General features: G+C 44.1%; 1 protein-coding gene across 6 annotated transcripts in view; it reads left to right on the forward strand.

Annotated features, from left to right (window-relative positions):
• Window positions 1-820: 820 nt before the first annotated feature.
• Window positions 821-23,059, forward strand: part of AP1S2 (adaptor related protein complex 1 subunit sigma 2) — a 77,412-nt gene continuing 55,173 nt past the window's right edge. Inside the window, exons 1-3 of one of the 6 annotated variants that reach the window (XM_075854411.1) lie at window positions 821-898; window positions 12,062-12,240; window positions 21,390-21,498. In XM_075854411.1, the coding sequence (XP_075710526.1) occupies window positions 12,062-12,240; window positions 21,390-21,498 (288 nt within the window). In that variant the 5' untranslated portion in view covers window positions 821-898. The other 5 variants (XM_075854412.1, XM_075854409.1, XM_075854414.1 and 2 more) reach the window with 5 other exon arrangements.

The raw sequence follows: 23,059 nt of genomic DNA on the forward strand, positions 1-23,059 counted from the left end.
ACATTTTTCTGCTATGTGGATTTTCAAACTCGAAATGGAAAAATCTGCGCTGTACAAACTACTGTGTAATTTCAGACAGACAATAATGGGAGGCATCATTTAGGCAGATTCTGATGCGTATTTCGACCTGCGTGCAAATTCGGTTGTGTGAATGTGCAGGAAGGGTAAGGTTATGTGGAGCTTCTGCAAAATTGTGCGACCAATAATAATTTAAAAACTGCACCAGTTTGTGGTAAACCGTTCACCTGCGCGGTCTTCAGCCGATCCTTGTGTCCCCTTCCTAAATCTTTCTGATGACAATACCCCTCTAAGGTTGGGTGCTTTTTGTTGTGTTATTAACAGGTGTTTTTTGTTTTGGTTGATTTAGGTCTTATTCACATAGTGCAGTTTTTGAAGCCACAACCAGGAGTGGATTAGAAAAGAGAGAACTAGAATCTTTCCTATATACTATGCCTCCCTTTACGATCCACTTCTGGTGTGGCTTCAAAAACTGCACCAAAGCTGCACTGTGTGAATAACGCCAAACTCCCATGCCTTTCAATTGGAGTTCATGTACCAAAACAAAAAAAGCATATTAAAAACGCAAACAAAATCGCAGTGTGAACCCAGCTTAATGCTGTGTAAATTAGGATATAAAATAATGGAGTATAACTTCCAACATGTCCTTCTGCTGTCAGGTGATGCTGGGAGTTGTGGTTCTAATGCAGCCAGAAATTACAGGTGACTCCTGTGAGGGCAGGTGCTGATTTACGGCTGCCGCACAATACAGACAGCGGACACTATCACACCACACAGCATCCCGGACCGCTCCCCCCCCCCTCCCGGATGTACGCTGTGACGTCATGACGTGCGGCTCCAGTGTCAGAAGAGTCGTGGTCGCGGTGCAGCGCAGCTCAGGGTACGTGTATGTAGCAGGTGCCGCCGCTCCTGGTCTCCGCCATCCTGTATTGCACACGGCGGGAGGCTGTATAGCGGGTGTGTACGGAGAGCCGGGCTGCGTTATTATGATGTGCGGCTCTCCATGTGCTTCTCTCCCTAGTCCCCGGTCTCTCCTCAGCATCATTCCCTCTCCCTTCTCTCCTGTGCTGACCTGAGAAAGCCGGGTAACTGCCAATATGACTGCCCTAAGGGGGTGACGCCAGCTTTACCTGACTGGCAAATAGCGATAAATCTATTACCCCATGTCCCTGTATAAGGAGAAGGGTGGAAAGTTGGGTGACTACCCATATGATTTCTCTGCTGGCAGCCATGTTGGTTGTCACCCAGGTTTCCTAGAAATAAGTACTAAGAAGTGAAATAATTTTTTTAAAGGGGTTGTCCACTTTGCACAACCCTTGTCCAGCAGGTGCATTCCCTGGTGAGCTGATTGACCCCGGTGTCCTGGTGCTCGTGCTAATTATTGGGCATGTAAACACCTGTTCTCCAAAGTGGACGGCCCCTTTAAGATTTGGTGAGGCGTGGAATCCCCGTATGTACTGGTGAACTTTCTGTTGCTCCCCTTGTTTTTTTTTAATCTCTACATTTTGTTTTTCTTAATTATTTATTATTATTAAAGTGGTAATGCGGCGCACTTAGGGCTTGTCCACAAGTAATGGAATTGCTGCAGAAAATTTCTGCAGCAGAAACTAGCGGAAAAAACGCACCATTTTCAGTTTTTTTTACTGCAGAAAATGGTGCGTATTTTGCTGCGTCTCTCAATGTTGGGATTTGGTGACATCTCTGAATAACGCAGGAATATAGACATGCGGTATGAAAAATACGCATCGCAGGTGAATTTCTGGTGGGAAATTTTATGTAGCATGGGATTTATTGAATCTCACCCACTTTGCTGCTACTGGATTCTGCTGCGTATTTTCCTTCCGCAATTCCGGGCGAAAAATATGGCACAATTCCGCTACGTGTGGACAAGCCCTTACGCATCAACTAGCGGAAATTTTGCTACGGATGGAAAAGCCCTTAGGCCTCGTTCACTCGAGCGTGAATCACATCCGTGTGCTGTGCGTTGAAACCACGCACAGCACACGGACCCATTGATTTCAGTCGGGCCATTTACGCATGCAGGAGGTTTCACACATCGAGAGTCCGTTGGATGTCCTATATTGGTGCGTTATTGCGCATCTACGTGCCCATTGAAGTCAATAGGTGCGTGAAAACCACGGACAGCACACGGATGCACTTGTGTGTGCGCTACGTGATTTGCACATCAATTCAATTGAACAAAAAAGTGTTTTGCGAGAGCGTGAATAGCGCATGCTACTTGCACAGCACACTGATGCATAACGCAACACACACGGACCAGATTCACGTGCGTGAATCTGATACGCTCGTGTGAATGAGGCCTTAGGGAGATTTGCCGTTCTGGAGTCTGGGAAAGCTTGGTCACAACCTCAATGGGAGCTGTAAACGCATCACTGATTGTTACCCAACTTTCTAGATATAATAAAAAAAATCTGAATATCATCACTTCTAGAACATGGTTACATACGGTGTACGGGGGGGTCTGTGGATGTGTACGAGGGGGGTCTGTGGATGTGTACGGGGGGGGTCTGTGGAGGTGTACGGGGGGGTCTGTGGAGGTGTACGGGGGGGTCTGTGGAGGTGTACGGGGGGGGTCTGTGGAGGTGTACGGGGGGGGTCTGTGGAGGTGTACGGGGGGGTCTGTGGAGGTGTACGGGGGGGGTCTGTGGAGGTGTACGGGGGGGGGGGTCTGTGGAGGTGTACGGGGGGGGGTCTGTGGAGGTGTACGGGGGGGGTCTGTGGAGGTGTACGGGGGGCGTCTGTGGAGGTGTACGGGGGGCGTCTGTGGAGGTGTACGGGGGGGGGGGTCTGTGGAGGTGTACGGGGGGGGTCTGTGGAGGTGTACGGGGGGGTCTGTGGAGGTGTACGGGGTCTGTGCACACGTCTCAGCAATGTACATGAGACCTAGGAGCAAGTCAAGTGCTCATCAGTTTAACCGCTTTTTCCTTGGAAATGTAAAGCCCCTGTAATTATAGGGTGTACTCGGGGCTAAATGGTCCTCAGACTGACCTAGAAATATAGAGGAAGCGCCGTGAAGTAACGCGTGACCCCCGGACTTCTTTCCTCCACTTGGTGCTGATTTGCCAAGACCTGACTCTTCCTCTTCATGGACGGGTGTAGCAATCCTCTAACTGAGAATCAAATCCATCCACCTGCTGCAGAAACAACCCCATTCAGATAACTGGAACGGATTTTCAGTCACAGAAATTCCTGAAAACTGCTGCATGTGACTGCACTCTTAGGCCATGTGAACACGATGCATTTTACAGGCGGTTTTGCCGCGTTCAAATCCGCAAAGTACATGAGATGTCAAGCAATCTCATCTACACGTAAATCGAACTGCAGTGGATACTTTAAAATCAGCATCATGTCTATTCATTTTATTTTTTCTCTCAGAATTGTATCTGACAAGTTTATAAAAAAAATTCACCAAAATCCGCAGCAGATAAAACACCTGTTTTCACATTAAAGCCCCACGCACACGACTGTAAAAAAACCTCAGTTTTCGCATAAATGGAACCATTCACTTCCATTGAACGCGGACACCTTTCCGTATCGCTACAGATGAGTGTCCGTTCTGCAGAACTGTGCCGGGAATTATGGAGCATGTCCGTTAAAGGTTCGCAATTGCAGCACGGACTCCTCCATAGAAGTCTATGGGGGAAGCCAAAAATGCGGATGGCTACGGAGGTGCGTCCGCAAATACGGAAGTGTTGCTAAGCCACACAAGGGGATTTCCCATCAACAAGACCTCTCCTTCTTTTTTTTTTTTTTTGCGGATTCGTATATACGGATGCACTACGGACCGTTTTTGCGGATACCATTCAGCAGAAATGGGTACATTGCTTTTGATTTGCTGATGACCATAAAGCAATACGGAACCGTATTTGCGGATAGGGTCGTGTGCATGAGGCCTAGACCTTGCTGACAAACTGCAGGTTTGCTTCAGATTTTACATGCATTTTTTTTAAGCTAAAAACAGAATTGGATCCAGAAGAGCAGACGTGTAAGGCCTCATGCACACGACCGTAGCCGTGTGCACGGCCGTGATTTTCGGGTCGGCCGGCTGCGGACTGTCAGCCGCAGGCCGCCCGCAAATCGTGGGACATGCACATGGCCGCGGCTATTGTTTTCAATGAGCCCGGACCGCAGAACCGGGCCGTAATAAGACATGCCCGTTCTTTCTGCGGTCCGGGCTCCCGGGCCGTGCACGGACCGCAAAAACTACGGTCGTGTGCACGGCCCCATAGAAAAGAATGGGGCCGCAATTCTCCCGTGGATTTTCGGGGGAATTGCGGCCGCAAAAACACGGTCGTGTGCATGAGGCCTAAGCTCTTCCTGTATATATTTCTACTGTTAAGTTTCCATTCCAGGTTTTGGCTTTAAAATACATGCAAAAGGCAGCAAACTGTGTTCCTCCATACATCCCCTGTGCACGCTTGTGTTTTTGTGGCCTAAGGCCCCATGCACACGACAGCAAAAAAAACTCAGTTTTTGTGGACCGCAATTGCGGTCCGCAAAAACGGAGCCATTCACTTTCATTGAACACTGACACCTTTTCCGTAGCACTACGGAAGGGTGTCAGTGCCGTGGAAATGTTCCGGGAATTATGGAACATGTCCGTTCTTTCGCATTTTGCGGGCCGTGCTCCCATACTTTGTATGGGAGCACGGCCCGGAAATGCGGCTGTCAGTCAGCGGCCGGCCGTGCCCGCAATCGCGGGCCGTGATTGCGGGCACGGTCGTGTGCATGGGGCCTTACAAAGTGTGTTTGAGTTTTCTGGTATCCTGTGATAGTGGAGACTATTTACTGGCCTCAGTGGTTTCGTCACTATCAATGACATGTTGCTACGGGTATATTGACAGGACTCGGTTCTTGCAATAATTTTCGTAATCACAGCAAAATTGCACCATTTCAAAAATTCACAACAAAAGCAGCTCCCGTAAATACACCCGAATATGGCATGTAAATATATCCTACACTTTCAGACATTTTAACCTGATTTTAGGGCTCAGAAAAACCACTTTTAGATTCTCGCCTAAATGCCTTTCTCATTAAACAAGACAATGTGCATCTGGAAAAGTGGGCACGCCGGCATGTCTTGTGGGTAGATTTATGTTTTTTTATTTGAAGGAATAGCAGAGCGTCCTGAATTATTCAGCATGTTTGCAAGAAATAACAAATACTGATGGAACAACTGCAAACTGATGACCATATGAGCACTGTGCCTCTCAGCAAACTATAGTCTACTCTATCCCACTGTCTGCCAGTGACTGTATATTACCAGAGGATCTCTTTAAAATCCTAATGAAATGTAATGGACCGTGTGAGGCTCTGTTCACATCACGTTTTTGCCCTACGTTTAGCGTGTACTCCAGGAAAGTTCCTGACATACACGATAAACATGTCCATAATGCTCTATTAGCCTGACGGAGGCCAAAACTGTGTCCTTTTGGTCTCCGTCGGGCAGGTATGCATCGGTATATCTTTTTATTTTATTTTTTTAAGTATGGAGTAACGAAGTAGACTACACTATTCCATACAACGGGATCTTGCAAAAAAGTATACCGCGTAGTATGTTTTTTTTTTGTTTACAGTGGGCGCCATACGTCACAGGCATCCGTTAAACATATACGTCATGAGTTTTTCAATAGCTGCCTCTGCTGAATGCTTGCACACGTAGCGAAAATGGTGTGGAAAGTCTGCAGCGTTTACACAAGATAAATTGACTTGCTGCAAAAATGAGAATCTGCACCGCAGGTCAATTTCCTAATTTTTTAACACTATTTCTAACACGCTCTAAATTTTCGCACGGAAATCCTGGACAGAAATTCCACTGCATTTATACAAGTGCAGGAGCCCTTATAGTGGCATCCGTCATTCATAGACTATTATGGCATCTGCTGAATGTATACGTCACGAGAGTTCTATGGGTGATGAATGCCTAACAGTGCTGTCCGTCACAGTCTATGTTTAACGTAGCTTTTTCTGACACAAGGTAATTGTGGTACAAAAATATAATGTGAATGGGGCCTTAGTTTGTACAAGTTCCAGCAAACAAGAGACTCTATTACCTTGCTGGTATCAGTCTATTCTGTTATCTATGTGCAGCTGCCATCTGGTAGGATAGTCTTACACTTCTCCTGCCAGGTGCCCACTGTTCTCGGCACCAGTTTTAGGCATGTTGTATAATAATATAGTCTTGTCAATGGCAATAAGGAAATTACATCTCTTCTAATTTATTTTTTACTATGTAAAGTACACCCTTCCAATGATGGTGAGAGCCGCATTTCCCTCCATGAGTTTAAAACAGAAGGGAGAGCAGGAGAGGCAACTGGACCGCCCGCTTTCCAGGCTGCTTCTCCTTCCGTCAGTTTTAAACCTCTGGCCAGAGACGCGACTCCCCATTATTGGACGTACACTTTAAGGCCTCATGCACACGAATGTAAAAACGCCCGTAATCATGGGCCGTAATTACGGGCCAAAAGACTTCTATTTGCCACGGGTACCTTCCCGTTTGCTTACGTGCTTAAGGTGCCCGTGCCGTTGAAAAATATAGAACATGTCCTATTTCAGGCCGTAATTACTGCACGGGCAGGCCCGTAGAAGTCTATGGGGCTCCCGTAATTACTGGTGGCTACGTGTGAAATCCTGTTCCTTGTAAAACCCCCTCAAAAAACAAGGGGGCACTCCCTCCGTCTGGAGAAAAAAAGGTTCAAGCTTCAGGGGCGACAAGCCTTCTTTACAGTGAGAACTGTGAATCTATGGAATAGCCTACCGCAGGAGCTGTCACAGCAGGGACAGTAGATGGCTTTAAAAAAGGGTTAGATAATTTCCTAGAACAAAAAAATATTAGCTCCTATGTGTAGAAATTTTTCCTTCCCTTTTCCCTTCCCTTGGTTGAACTTGATGGACATGTGTCTTTTTTCAGCCGTACTAACTATGTAACTATGTGTGTGCACCCGTAATTAGGCGACGTCGGGATAGTCACTGTCCAGGGTGCTGAAAGAGTTAACTGATCGCCAGTAACTCTTTCAGCACCCGTGACCGTGACTACCGATGGAGATAATAGTATTATAATTAACTTACCTGCTTCTTCCTCCAGTCCGGCCTCCCTGGATGACGTTTCATACCATGTGACCACTGCAGCCAATCACAGGCTACAGCGGTCACATGGACTGCCGCGTCATCCAGGGAGGTCGGACATATTTGTCAAAAGAGGGACGCATCACCAATACAATGGCCGGGGTACGTATGAAATTCTTTTACTTTCAATCGCTGCGGATACTCTGCACAAAAGGGCTGCCCCTTGTCTCTATTCAGAACTGATAGAGAGAAGGGGCTGCCAATTAGTGCAGAGAAAATGGGTCCGTAAATACGGGTGAAATACTGGTGACACCGGACCTGTATTTGCGGGGACTGGTCCGTAAATACTGGTGGAATACGGGTCGAATACGTGTGACCAATGACCCGTATTTACGCCAGTATGTACAGGAGGAAAAAAATACATTCGTGTGCCTGAGGCCTTAGACAATCTATATTCAGTTCGGAGCTCGCTGTGTGTAAAGTCCTAAATTAGTGGATGATCAGCCCCCAAAACCAGAGATTGCAGATGCTGCAAGCTGCGTCCACAATCTAGCTGTGAGCATGGCCGTCCATTGGGCGGCAGATTTTGATGTAACGTCTGTGTTCCGATCAACTCCTTACAGATGGATGCCTCTATTCTTCTATTTTAAGTGCACTTGCCTCTCCATTTCTGTCATGCCTCAGATCCTAATGTAAACTGGACTGTTATTATGAGGCAATCATTATACACTTCATTATTTTTAGATACGCTGTCCAAGTCTTGAGAAATATCATGTATAAAGTGATGCAATAGAATGTTTTTTATATCCTGGTATTACTAAGAGGAATTGTCACCTCCCCTGAGACGTTTGTTTTAGTAGATGATTTTATTCTTCATAAAATAACAATGCTGAAACACCTTTTCTTAGAACTCTACATTGTGCCGTTCCTCTATTACTCCTCCTGGAAATGTATGAATAAATGAACGACTGGGTTTTACCACTTCCCTTGTCAATAGATGACCCCCCCCCTGTAGATGATGGCGGACAGACCCCCCTGTAGATGATGGCGGACAGACCCCCCTGTAGATGATGGCGGACAGACCCCCCTGTAGATGATGGCGGACAGACCCTCCCGGAGAAAGCACACCCCCCCCCCCCTGTAGTAATCTTCCTTGACTATCCCTGTATATTCAGGACAGTCCCGAAAATTTTCTACAGTTGACAACAATGCCCCCTGTACTAGCGCCACACTACCCTTGTAGTGAGCGCATTAATACCCAACATTTAATTCCGCCTAAATGCCCTGCATACTCACCAATGCAGGGCCGTCTACTTCACGTGTGGCCTCTCGTCTTCATGGGTTCTGTGAAGGCGGCGCAATGAATTCATCTCTTCGCCTTTGCAGAACCCGTGAGACTAGAGAACACACGCGTAGAGGATGGCGCTGCATGGGTGAGTATGTGTCATCGAGCCAAGCAATAGTTCCCTTGCCTCTTGAATCCCCATGTCACAGATCCGTTTTTTAACAGTTGTTACACGTGTTGACAGCCGTTGAAAACTGATCCATTGACTTTTGACGGCCAATATTCATAGGCCGTTAAAAAACCGGCAGTGTGAATACAACCATAGAACATCATTGTTCAAAAATTGGCCATCACACGGCCATTTTTTAATGTCGTGTCAATGTAGCCTAAGTAATTATGGTTTTACTTTTTTGCGATCTTTCAAAGGGAGTTGTCTCTTCTTTAAATAGAAGCTGACCTGGTGATCACCACAGGTTAGAGAATCCAGACCCGATGTGATCGGCTTCCGCTGTAGGCGAGTTGTGGCATTACATACCGGCCACGTAAATGCATCTGCCAGAATGAAAGATGCTTTTACTAAGCAGACCTCCATTCTGGTACATAGAGCGCTAGTGAGTAGGGGACCCCCTCTTTGATGTCCATATGTCCTGTAGACCAGCTGTGCTACTGCTTGTACATTGAGTACAGCGGGGTCGGTCACATGAAAAAGAGTCGTATCGTCATCAAAGAAGACTGTGCAACTAGACTTCTGGTCCCCTGGCAGCACCATAAAAATCTATGAAAAATCTCAGAATCAGCGCGACGGGGGAACAGAATGTATATTAGCGAGTGTACCCACATACTGCAGTGAGTGCACTGCTAATAATTTTGATCCTCGCAAAAATCCTTTAATTGTGAGAACTTCTTTATCATGTCAATGAGAGAAAAAGGACACACCTATGCGGTTCTAGGAGCTGGGATCCCAATTTAAAGTTGTCCATCATGGTACCAAACGGTCTTAATAGTGAGGTGACCACTTATTACATTACACAGAAGGATAAAAGTGGTGGATGTGTTCACTCCCAGCTAAAAAGAGCACTTGTCATAAAAGTCAACTGGCAAACATACCTCAGACTGTAAAGATCTGTGACTGTTAGTCAAACAGGATAAATTATATGAGCAACAAGAAATAAATACGTTTTTATGTTCCCCAAATCTTTGCTTTGTGTCAAATGGAGACTGTTTCCAGAATGATTACTAGTTAATTATTTCCACAGCAAGTCCGCTGCAAATTCACATTAAAACGTACATACTACACATGTAGGCCTATCTTTTAGGGAAGGTGACTCAGTGGTTAGCTCTGTTGTCTTGCACCGCTGGAGTCCTTGGTTAAAATCTGACCAATGACATCATTGCATGGAGTTTGTATGTCCTTCTTGTGTATTCGTGGGTTTCCTCCCACACTCCCAAAAAATTTACTGATTGGTTAAAGAGGCTCTGTCACCAGATTATAAGTGCCCCTTCTCCTACATAATCTGATCGGCGCGGTAATGTAGATAACAACATTGGTTTTTATTTTGAAAAACGATCATTTTTGAGGAAGTTATGAGCAATTTTAGATTTATGCTAAGTAGTTTCTTAATGGCCAACTGGGCTTTTTTTTTATTTTTTACCTTTTGACCAAGTGGGCGTTGTACAGAGGAGTGTGTGACGCTGACCAATCAACGTCATACACTTCTCTCCATTCATGTCCATTTGTACTATATTCTCTATTTGTCCCAGCGCTACATGTAACGGTCCTGTGCGTCGCTCGGTCAATGTCTCTGTGCTAGCCTCCTCTCACTAGTTACACACACTGTTGCTGATTATTCCCTCAATCCTCCGTGATTCTCCACACAATGGCCGCGCTCGGGGTACATGTAGTACACAACAATGAAAGCAGCGGCCGCTTGTTGCGAATGGGAGGCGGGCAGGGAGGAGCGGCATGGCCGGGCTCCGCATTCCTTTGTTCTCCTGCAGGGAAGCATACAGCCGTGCCCCTGCCATGTGTTCCACTCTCTAAAGCGCTGGTGCTGGGGATAGTCTTGAACTTGGGATGGGTACGTACACGGCTACTGAGCGTGTGTGACTTGAGGTAGATAGAATACCAACTCCATTCCCTGGAGTATAGGAGCTAGTTCTCAATGAGCAGCATGCTGTCATTCACAGCGTGATCTCGCGAGATCACGCTGTGCAGCGATTAAGTCCCACACAAACTTTACCGAAGTTTCGGGAGTGTGAATAGACATCGCGTCCTGGCTGGAGGTGATGTCTATTCACTCTCAAGACACTTCAGTAAAGTTACTGTGGGAATATGTCACAGCACAGCACGATCTCGCTAGATCATGCTGTGCTGAGTACAAATGGACATGGAATGGAGAGAAGTGTGTGACGTTGATTGGTCAGCGTCATACACTCCTCTGTACAACGCCAATTTGGTCAAAAGTTAAAAAACGCCCAGTTGGACATTAAGAAACTAATTAGCATAAATCTCTAAAATTGCTCATAAATTCCTCAAATTATCGTTTTTCAAAATAAAAACCACTGCTGTTATCTACATTACAGCACCGATCAGATTATGTAGGAGATAGGGCACTTATAATCTGGTGACAGAGCCTCTTTAATTTGGAATTTAGGTTGTGTTCCCTAATAGGGACTGATGAGTAATTACCATCTTTGTACAGTGCTGCGGAATATGTTGACATTATATTAATTAATAAAATAAGTAGGGTGAGCCTATGCTTAAAATAAAACATCCTATGCTTTAAATTTACATACCATACGTAGTGCACCCCCTATATCTATACCTAGAAGATCTAAAACCTACAGTTTGCATAGTTGCCAACACGGTTACTGAAAGGCCAATATACATGAGTGAGCAAGCGGCGTTCCTGGAAAGGTGTGGATTACACTTCTATTTCCGTAGCCTCTGCGCTAAGACAAGGCAATAACCAGGTCACATCAAACTCATGCAGCCACTTCTGCAATGCAGCCTGTGGCCATCTCTCCCCCCTGCCCACCTTGTACCCTGTACATCTGTAAACTTTCTGCCGCTTCTTGTCCTTGTCTTTCCTGCAGCCGTATTCTTTAGAGCTGAATGTCTTTGCCTTCTATGCTGAGATTCCCCTGCAGTGTGTGTATAATCACATCCTACTTACAATGCAGAGATCATAGAAAACACCCATTGAGGAATCCTTTGAGCAGAGTGGCAGCATGGCAGTGACACATCATATCCGTGTTGTGCCAGTGTCTCCTCACTAGCTGGCTGGTTAAGTTTCCCCGTCTGGTGACCCCCCTCTAGCTCTATGTCTTCTCCCTCTGCATAGTAACTCCCACCATCATTCCCCTCCTCACGTGTGCCACAGGGCTGTATCTGGGATTTTGCCAGAGCTATGCATGCAGATAAGCGTCTGTTACAGAACAACCTCTCTATTGTGATGGAGAAATAAAAGCACTGCACGTCCCAGATTTCATTCCCATACAATCCTGCATCTGGTACTGGAGGAACCATGCCTCTCGGAAGACAAGTCATGAATATTTTATTGATTTCTATTGATTTGCTTCACACTTTACCTAGTTGGGCGCATGCTGGGGGTTGTCATTCAGTAAGATCCCCTCTTGCTGCCGTGTATTAATGTTTTATTTTCTCCACAGATGCAGTTTATGTTACTCTTCAGCCGTCAGGGGAAGCTGCGGCTCCAGAAGTGGTATGTGCCACTGTCTGACAAGGAGAAGAAGAAGATTACCAGGGAGTTGGTCCAGACTGTATTAGCCAGAAAACCGAAAATGTGCAGCTTCCTGGAATGGAGAGACCTGAAGATTGTCTACAAAAGGTGGATCCCACTCCCCTCCTTTCCCGTCTTATCCCTGACCTTAACCCCTGGGATCCAGACATGCTGGGTAGTTTTATCTACACTAGGCCTGTAGAACATGTTAAGTAACTAGAAGCCAAGTGTGATTTATTATACATTAATCTGGGTACGTGCTCATTGCCTGTGTTATATATTGTCTAGCAGGCTTGGGTAACCGTTAAAGGTAGCTTGCTAGGAAATCACACGCCGCCGTAGCTGGAACCCCCAAGAATACGGGATATTGATTGACAAATATTGTTTGCTTTTAATTTAGATTGTTAGTGGATTGGGTGGAATTTTTTTCATCTAATTTAATCGAACTGTGCAGATATGACACAAATTCAGCTGAGCTGACCTATAATGTGAGGAATAATTGATGCATCGGTGGTAAGAAAAATTAGATGAGACCAATAGAAATCTATTCGATTAACCCCGGACTTTAGGTTTAGACCAAAAATGACAACAGCAGATCGGCGCGGTTTTTCATTCTGTGTTATCGACTGCATGTTTTTTGCAGATAAAACATTAAACGTCTGGAAAAATGTGCAGAAAAAAAATCACGTTTAAAAGCTGTGCTGATTTGTGGTGAATTGGCATGCTGTTGTGGTTTTTGGTCACGACACGGCCACTCCTCAGGTGTGACATCATACTAAGTGGATCTGCTTGTTCTCAGTTGCTAGTTCTAAAAATTAACGTCTTAGGAGCAGGTGTGTGATTATTGTCTTAGCTTAAAACTAACTAACAGGCAGGCAGAAGATGCACCAAATGTATCACAGTGGCGAACGCAACTATCTTGCTAGACATGTTAGAAACTTTTCTCTTCCTTATGCCATCACTTGGTTGTGCCAAAATTTTGGTGCACTTTTTGCGCCTCACTGTACACGGTTTTAAACGTATCTAAACACATAATAAATCTGGCACAAGGCATGTACGCCAGTTAATTAGTGCAAATTGAGGCAGAATTCTGGTGCATTTATTTTAGTAAATGTCCCCCTCAAGCTGTGTTAACACTGCAGTATTGTGACGTGGATTTTGCGCAGAAGTCCATGTGAAATCCGCCCTCAAATCGCCTCCCATTGTTTTAAAATCCTTGTCTTAAAAAACAAAGAAGTGACGTCTCACTTCTTGACGCAGAAACCACGGCGGGTAAACCATGGAATGGGGCTGATCGGTCCATCTTTGATGCCTCAAAATACAAATCCGTGGCAGAAATACGAGGGTTAGCCTCCGATTTCTTCCGCAGATTCTCTTGCATATCAGCATCTGATTTTTCCACTTGTGAACATAGCCTCAGTGTTTCAAGTGATTTTCCACTAAATCTTTTCGTATTCGTAACTTCTAGTGACTTTTTTGGAAGGTGACCACACATATTTGGCCAGTTCTCTACTGAGATTGGGGAACTGGGACCTCTTGTTCTCAGGATCAGTGGGGCTCCCATTGGTCAGACCTCCCCCCCATCAATTACATATTTATAAACTTACTCAGCAGAAAACCTCTTTAACAACAAACAAATTGATCCCATTATTTAAAGGGATTGTTCGGGATTAGAAAACATGGCCGCTTCGAAAAACAGCGCCACACCTGTCAACAGGTTGTGTGTTGTATTGCAGCTCAGCCCTATTCACTTCAGTAGAACTGAGCTGCAATACCAGATATAACCAATGGACAGGTGTAGTACTGTTCCGGGAAGAAAGCAGCCATGTTTATCTAATCCTACACAACCTCTTTTTACGTAGCCAAGTATCCTTGCATGTTTGTAAAAAACTGTTCCAGTATCTGATCATAGCTAAGGGCCTGTTCACATCAACGTTCGGTTCCGTTGATGGGTTCCGTCAGACCTTAACGTCCGGGAAAGCCAAACGGAAACCATAGCTTTCCGCTTGCATTACCATTGATTGCAATGGTAATGTGTCCGTTGCTAATGGAGTTTTTTGGAGTTTCCGTTTGTCTCTGTTCTGTAAGGTTTTTGCCGGAATTGCGCTATTGATTCAGCCAAAAAATTAGAAACCTTACAGAACAGGCATTGGCAACGGAAGCATTACCATTGCAATCAATGTTAATGCAAACAGAAAGCTATGGTTTCCGTTTGGCTTCCGTTCATGAGTTCAACGGAACCGAACGCTGATGTTAACAGGCCCTAAATCTTTGTGTCTGTTTAAAACCTTGAATATGGGAGTAGTAACTTATTCCTAAACACTTTTAAACAGTATAAGCATCACTACAGCTCATATTTTCTAATATATATTCTGCCAAAATCTCATCACTCAGCCGCCGGTCCTCAAGAGCCACCAAAAGCAATGGATCGCTACAGGTTTATCACTTTAAATATTTCAAAAGTACGCCAAGAGGTGACGTCACAGACCTTGTCACATTGTTAGTGTTTTCAGGGCATTGTGTTTTTGCTGTGAAAGTTGGAGGTATAAAAATTAATTTAGTGGCCTTTCCGGGTCACAACATGGCATCTGTCCCTGAATCTCTGAACATCGCGCACACAGTCGGCCTTGTTCGGTCCACAGCCGGCTGCTGCAGATTATAAAAGGTCTTTATTTTATTAAACAGTCTTTTCTTTGCTCTATTACTGGGATATTGTATAGAGTGGTCACAAAGTAATGGCAAAAACATTCATTAACCATTGAAATGTAGGTGTAGCTCTGTGTACATGGGAAGCTGATCTTAGTAAGGGTATGAGTTATTTGGGAAGGTGTATAGTATGTATGGGACGGAAGTGAATGAGCACTGGAATGTTCTGCCACTACAAATGGTATTGGACTGAATTTGGGTTCGAACGACATTACATTGTGCAGAGTTTACAGTATTTGCTTTCTGATTTGACTTGTATATTTCTCTGGCTGTATTCTAAGAAAACAGACTTTTCATGGACGTCTTCAATGTTAGCCATGTGTGCGGAGTAAGGAATCTTTAGCTTGTCCTATCATAGCCGAGCGATAGGTTCTGGTTGGATGATGTGTCGCTGGCTTTGTTTTTCAATGGCACTAAAGTGAGCACAATCTTACTGCACCAAGAATTGTATTTTTCCATTTTTTAATATTTCTGTGATCTTGTTAGGCTGGGTTTAGGTCTCTTTATCTCCTTTCGTTGGGAATTGCTCCTGCAGTATAGTCCGGACGTGTGCAACTGTATCTGTATAGTTCTATATGTCGCACTAGTTTGTGCAGTATCTCTATGTATGGAAAAGTAGAATCGACTGCTCTTTACAATATAGCAAAATAGAATAGTATGCCGACGCATATGCCAGAAGGACCCTCTCGGCATACGTCAGACCAAATATACCCTATGGACACATTCAACTTATACATCTGTAGAATTTCCTGAAAAAACAAGGTCTGAACATTGCCTTAGGGTCCTATTAAACGGGAAGATATTCTTTAAAGAAGGAGCCTCTAGCGATGATTTAGCAAGTCGTCTGTGTTCGGATGCCGGTCTATTACACGTAGCAATAATCGCTAAAGATTTCCACTCTTTAGTCGTTAGTACGATCGCTATCTGTAGCAATTATTGTGACGTGTAGTAGACCGTCTTTTGAACACGAACGACTCACTAAAGCATCGTTGGTTCTTTAATCGATATCTGCCTGTATAATAGGTCCCTAATAGGGCCTTTATATAGCAAAGCAAATCCTTTTTATTGAATCACAGGTGAAGCTTTCATTGCTAGTTAGTGGAGGGCAGATCCACGGAGATTTTAATCTATTTAAAGGGAACTTGTCACAAGCATTTCGCCTATTAAACCAGCAATACCTGGTGGAAGTGGGAGAAAAATCATTTTTATGTAACCTGTAATTATCTTCTAAGTCTGCTCTGTACCTTTAATATTACGTTTTTAGTGTTCTTCATTTCTCAAGCCTTTCTGAGTTAACCCCCGCCTTCTTACGTTTGATTGACATCTCCTCGCCTCCCCGCTTCAGCACACCTGAAATCCCACACTTGCGCATCAATGGCGCAAAATATCTGCAGACCGTTATTTACGGTTGGAGGAGGAATTTAGGAGAGGGGATAACGGCAATGAGCTTTTGACAGTAGCGCCCAGCCAGGGGTGAGAAGAGTTCAATAGTTGAAATGCTGGTGACAGGTTCCCTTTAAAGGGAAATGCTGAAACTGCCGACAGACGCCCCACATTAGATAGAAGACTATGAGACTAATGGTATACGCTAGGAACGGGGACGAAGGTAACAAATCATTAAAGTTGATCCAGCTTTGGTCAAATTTTTGTGTCATAAAACCCCTTTAATATCACATAATTTGGGTGGTGCATCTGAGCAGAGCTGTACAGTAGGCATTCATAGCACTCTCTTTAGGGGCATCTTCTTTTTTTTTTTTAATAGAGCTGACGGGTGCACTATAGTAAATATGCTTTACATGGACCGTAGAAGCAACACTGGAGTTATTAGTGGTCTTTTCAGCTGATATATATATATATATTATGAGATCTATATCTGCTCTGTCTCTAGTGTTTACAGCTTCTCTACTTTTTTAATCCCCCTCATTCTGAATATAAATCCTTTAAAACCATATGGGATTGTTTTCCGTTTTCTATTTTTTTTTTTTTTCTTCATAATTTGTCTCGTCTATATTCTACGTTTTTAATGCTAATCTAGTTATACAGAAATTTCCATCTTGGTGGCAGATGGGATGTGACATACCCACGTCTTCTGCTGTCACAAACTACAAATATACTGTATTTACGTTGCTGCTGTAGGAGATGGATCCTGACAGATTGGCACATGTTAGCGTAAAGAGGTTACGTTATGTGACTTGCATTTTTAACTGGAGCATATGCTTTACAGCTAAAGTACTTTGTGGTTTGCCCTTGTCACAAAATCCTGGTAACATTTCTATTACAAAAAAACGCAAATATATTCATGTTTATAGTTAAGAGTAGAGTAGGTTCCCATACCTGAGAATCCTTTCCGGTCCCAGTGGATAGGTACCCACAACGCTGACTCGGCTGTTTCTGTATCTCCCACTCACTTTAATGGTGGTTGACGGCACATGTTCCCCTACTAGTTAGCTTTCTGCTGGGAACCATAACCCTATTCTCAGTACTGGTGGGGGTCCCAATGATCCTTCTTTTATATTTTATCCAGTTGATATCCAGAGCTTGAGGTCTGTGCATGAAATGACTGTTACCTCTTTTAGATCATTCAGGATGAAGGGGGAAATGGTTTTATATCTATCTATCTATCTATCTATCTATCTATCTATCTATCTATCTATCTATCTATCTATCTATGTGTGTATATATATATTTTTTTAAGTGTTGTGAGCAGTGCAACGGCTTAAATTTCGTAAGCGCCTTTTTTGGCGTAGAACGAGTAATAGATTCCCAACATTGTTTCCACCCTAGAAATATAAAGCCCTGCTATTTCCCATTGTTGACTTTCTCTTTAGGTCCTGTTCACACTGAGAATTTTGAGGCAGATTCTGAACTGTCTGCACCTCTTTTCCGGTTTTTTTTGCCTACGGCCATTGAAGCGAATGCAAGGACTGCGGGCAAAAAAAACGCAGCAAAAAACAATCAGCGAAACGGGCTCCCTAGGTTTTTTTCTGCCTCACGATGATTTCAATGGGAGGTCAGAGGCGGAAACCACAGTAAGAAAGGACATGCCGCTCTTTTTCACATGAGCGGCCAGAAGCCATCTGGGAAAAAAACACCTCTGTCTCCCATTTGAAATCAATGGAGGGCAATTTTGGAAGTTTTTTGGCACTGATTCTGGCGTGGTTTCCGCGTCAAAATCTGCGCCAAATTACTCTGTTTGAATTGACCATTATACTAACATGTTACTAATGTAGCAGTCAAGGTTATCAAATCTGGAAAACTTTTATGTATTTCATATAATGATTGGATCTGATATTTACAAATTTGAACCGGTCACTAGATTTTCGAGCACAAAACCTCCAGCATGTTGTTATACTGCTGGGCAATAGCGTCTTAAACGCAATACTCTCTTGATACTGTCCGTTTTATCATTTGTCTAAAAAGAAGTCCTGATACTACAGCGTGCACTATATGTAAATTACCAGAGAAGAGTCCTGAGGTGAGTCCAGGTGCACCGGCCTTGGCTTCTTTTGTGCGCTGAGCATATGCAAGAAGCCGCTGGACTCTTCTCATGACTCTTCTCTGGTAATGTACATTCTGCGTGTATTGTATTTTAACTTCTTTTTAGACAAAATGCTAAAACAGACAGATCTAAGAGTCATATGTTTAGGCCACTAAACCCCAGCAGTATAACAACATTCTAGTTAAATGCACTAAAGTCTAGTGACCGGCTTCCACATGGAACAATTATTGCTACAATCAGGGCCGGCCCTAGGGCACCTCGCATGTTACTACTGAATGGGGCACCGCTGGCCCTGAGGACCTGGACACCCAGAGCTTACACCTTTCATCCCACACTTGCTGCTCAAATCTATAGAACGGCAACTGCACAGGATGAATCATTATCCTTATTTTATTGATTTGGTTGTGTTCTGTACATAACTGTCTAATTCCCAGAAATAAAAGATTTTAGCTTTTTGTTAAAGAGGTTTTCTAGGACTTTGATGTTGATGGTCCATCTTTCGGATACGCTATTAATATGAGGTCAGTTAGGGTCCTAGTCCCGGCACCCCTACCGATTAGCTGAATAAAGTGGCTGTGACGATCTGGTCAGCGCCACGTTCCCTATATTGTTTACCAGGGACATCGCTGTACATCTTGTAGCGGCTATGCCTGGTACTGCAGCTCAATCCCATTCAAGTGACTGGGACTGAGCTGCAATGCTGGGCACAGCCAATATCGAATGTATGGCACTATGCCAGGCAAACATAGGGAACGCAATGCTCGTGACAGCCCCTTCAGTCAGCTGATCGGTGGGGGGCAGAAGGTTAGGCCCTTTTAAGTTTAAGCTGGAATATCTGGAATTATTGCTGGAGGTTGCAGCTCTTGTATTATGCAGACATAACATAGCTGGTTATTATTTGGATACGTTTTTGCTTTTTTTTTACCCTCCGGTTTATTTGTTCAAAAATGTTTTATAATATGTTTTATTATTTGTCTCATCGCAAGAAAACGTTGGACGTTTTGTTCTATTTCCCGCGTTTCAGGTGAGCGTTAATTGCACAAATGTGACATAATAACACATCTGCTGAATGAGACGAGGCCTTCCCTTTATACAGGAGCAGATAGATGCTTTATTAGATTCATGTAGGAGCGCTCAACAAATGTTCCTCATTATCTTCTCCTCAAACCTGAACTGCTTCCCCGCGGGCCTCGGCGCTGCTACGTGTCTGACTGCTCCGTGACAGCGGCTCAGGAAATTGTGTACCGGCAGTGTGAGCTTAATAGTACAATGCTGAGCGGGCGGGGAGAGGCTGCTGGGATGCCGCAGCATCGGTGCATGGATCAGCTCCAAGACTATTCAATCAGGGACAAGCTTTTAGCAGATTTTTCTTTTTAAGTGTCAGTAATTATATAGCGGTGCAGAGGCTGACCGATTTGGAAAGGTTACAGTGTAATGGGGGTCTGACAGCTTCTTTAAGCAGCTCCTTCATCTTAAAGTACCTAGAAACGGACACACAGGTGTTTTTGTGGGGTGCATGTATTCTCAATGTATCAGTGGACTTGGAAATAGTTACTGAGGCCCTATAGGGCACACGCTGCCTCACATTCTCCAGAATATGCATTCCAATCAGTGTTTCCCATAAAAATAAGGGATTTCTAAGGTCTCATGCCTACTTCAGTTTGTTTTCTTCAGGGTGCTTTCCGTTTTTTAACTAATAGCGCCCTGACACATGGGGCCATGCACACTTCCGTTCCGTCAAAAATAGGACAGGTCCTACTCCTATCCGTTTTTGACGGAACAGTCTCGGCTTTTTCATTGATTTGGTCCGTGAAATGACGGACTGCACACAGAAGCCAAAGCCGACGGAAGTGTGAATGCAGCCTTAGAGTTCTTTTCAATCCTTTTTTTTTTTTTTTTTTTTTTTTTTTTTTTTATTCCGCAGCAAATTAAAGTACAATACACGTAGTAGAAAAAAATCTGTGCGGATTTCAGGGCATGCAGATTTGCGTCTCAACACAGCCTAATAATTGCCATATTAATTCTCATCCAGTTTAGATAGAAATAGACGCAGTCATGAAATGTCTAAATAGAGGTTTTAATGCGGTTGTCTCTTTTAGACCGCCACATTACAAATTTTAGGGCATTCCGGAAGACTGGGCACGTCCGATGGTCTACGTGGATCCCCCCCCCCCCCCTCCTTCACAATCACCTAAAACAACCCCTTTTTCTTTATAATGACCGCTATTCCAGATTAGTTTTTGGACGGATACTGACAAATCCTGTTGGACTTACAATGTAGACAAAAATAGCACTGCAGTCTACGCTATTCTTACAATGAAAAATGCGGAAACCCCTGACAGAAGTCTAAAAAATGGTAGCGTGAATACAGTCTGGTAAAATTTAAGAAAATAATGTCCAGTGCTCTGGGGGGAGGGGGTGTAAGGAGCACGGGTACTCTGTACACAGCTCTGTATGGGGTTTGGAGGTCTAATTCATGAATTTTTGTAATGAGAACATCTTTGCTCTTCATAGTGTGGGTAATATGAAGTATGGGCAATAGTTATCAAATCTATAAAAATTCAGTGTTATTGGGGTTGGCCACATTATTTTTGTAAATGTGCTGAAAATGGCACAAAAAGTCACTTACTCATATAATATTGTCAGAAGATCAGCGCCGATGTTGTAAAGTGCGTTCACTAGTGTTCCTTGCCGTGTGCAGGGATTTTCAATGGGGGCTGTAATGGATAGGTCTGGTCACATGCCCCTCCATCAGCGGCCATGTTGTGAACGGCGTGTTGTACAGTCAGTGAATAAGATCAAAATAGGGGGGGGGGGGCACAGTATACACTTCTAAACATTGCTGCTTATCTTCTAACAACATTATATGAGTGAGTGACTTTTTGTGCTGTTTCCAGCACACACATTTGGAAAAATAAAGATAAAGCGGTCAACCCCTTTACGTTCCAGGTGTTCTCGCGTCGGCCTGTGATTCTATATGGCAAGTCTCTGCCCCCAGCTCTCTGTGACCCTTTGAAAATTCCTTCCTGCTCAAAACTGTTTCTCTTTTCAGGTACGCCAGCCTTTACTTCTGCTGCGCCATTGAGGACCAAGACAATGAACTTATCACCCTGGAAATAATTCACCGTTACGTGGAGCTTTTGGACAAGTATTTTGGCAGTGTGAGTGTTTCTTGTTACATATAGGTTATTCTTTCCTGTTACAGTTGTGCACAGACTGAATATGATCACTTTCACCGTCCTCCTGCATGTAAAACAACGCTGTCAATTCAAACTCTGCCTCAAAATTCCTAATGGAATTTTGAGGCAGATTTTTATTTTCTGCCTTACAAAAAACCGCTGTTTGAACATACCCTAAGAGTGTAGTTCTTGTTTTTAGCCGTTTTTTTGTCATTTTGTAAACCATTTTTGGTAGGGGTGCCCTGAGAATGTTATTTTTTTCCTGGGGTGCCTTGAGCTTGAAAAGGTTGGGAAACTCTGCTATAGATGGTGGATAACACATTATTCAATATTTTCAGTCAAATCTTTCTATGTGTAAATCTGGGGTGTTATGCATGTCATGGGATCAGCAAATACTACTACTATGGGAACCAGTCAGATGTGTGCTCAGGAATGCTTGCACAATGCAGGTTATTATTACCTTTTCAAGTATCTAAAGCATTAGAAAGGCATACACTTTATAAGCTCTCAGCAGAATGTCCCCGTCAGACATTCCTGAAGAATTTTAAAAATGTAACGTTCGTAAAACAAATAGAAATTTAGTGTTTAGAAAACGCACAGTGTTACATTTTTAAAACCGTAATTTTTGGCTTGTTATCCATGTAGGGTCATTGTGGACACTGTGTAGCACACGTGCACAATATGTGATCTCTCAAAACCGTTCTCTACTGCTCGCGGCAGCAGGGACAGTCACAATCCAAAATGTGTCTGTTCCTTTTTGTGTTTTATAGGGGTTGCCCCATCTTAAACATACATAGACCAGCCATAACATTAAAACCACCTCGTTACAATGGCACCTGTTAAGAGGTGGGATATATTAGGCAGCAAGTGACCAGTCACATCTTGAAGTTGATGTGTTGAAAAAATGGACAAGCGTAAGGATTTGAGCTACTTTGATGAGGGCCAAATTGTGATGGATAGACGACTGGGTCAGATCATCTCCGAAGCAGTAGGTCTTGTGAGGTGTTGCAGGGCTTAGTATCTAACAAAAGTGGTCCAAGGAAGGAAAACCGGAGACAGGGTCCTGGGCGCCCAAAGCGCGTTAATGCGTGTGGAGAGTATAGACTTGTCCGTCTGGTCTGATCCCACAGAAGAGCTACTGTAGCGCAAAAAAAGCACTATAGCTGATCGCTGTGGATCTGACTTCTCTCCCCCCGACCGGATGGAAGCAGCGGCCAGCCACCCATTTCCCCTCCAGCGGCCGTTGCATTTGACATTTTAGTATTACATGCCATCCAATCAAATAATTGGCCGTCCTTGTGTTGGAAAGACGAGTTGTGTCCGCCAGAGAGGGAGCCGCTCTTGGAGAGTGGCTCTTTGTTCTGGCACATAGAGGGGTCTCAAGTGGAGGACCCCCTCTATGACGTCCATATGCCCTAATAGTGCGTGTATATAGCTTACCGGGGGGAGAGATGGCACTAAGATGCACTATGGGAAAGAGGGCAAGCTGGCAGAGGTTGTGTTATGCTCTGAGCAATTTTTTGCCGGGAAAAGCTTGGGTCCT

Source organism: Rhinoderma darwinii, chromosome 2, assembly GCF_050947455.1.
Source record: "Rhinoderma darwinii isolate aRhiDar2 chromosome 2, aRhiDar2.hap1, whole genome shotgun sequence".
Taxonomy (NCBI): domain Eukaryota; kingdom Metazoa; phylum Chordata; class Amphibia; order Anura; family Rhinodermatidae; genus Rhinoderma; species Rhinoderma darwinii.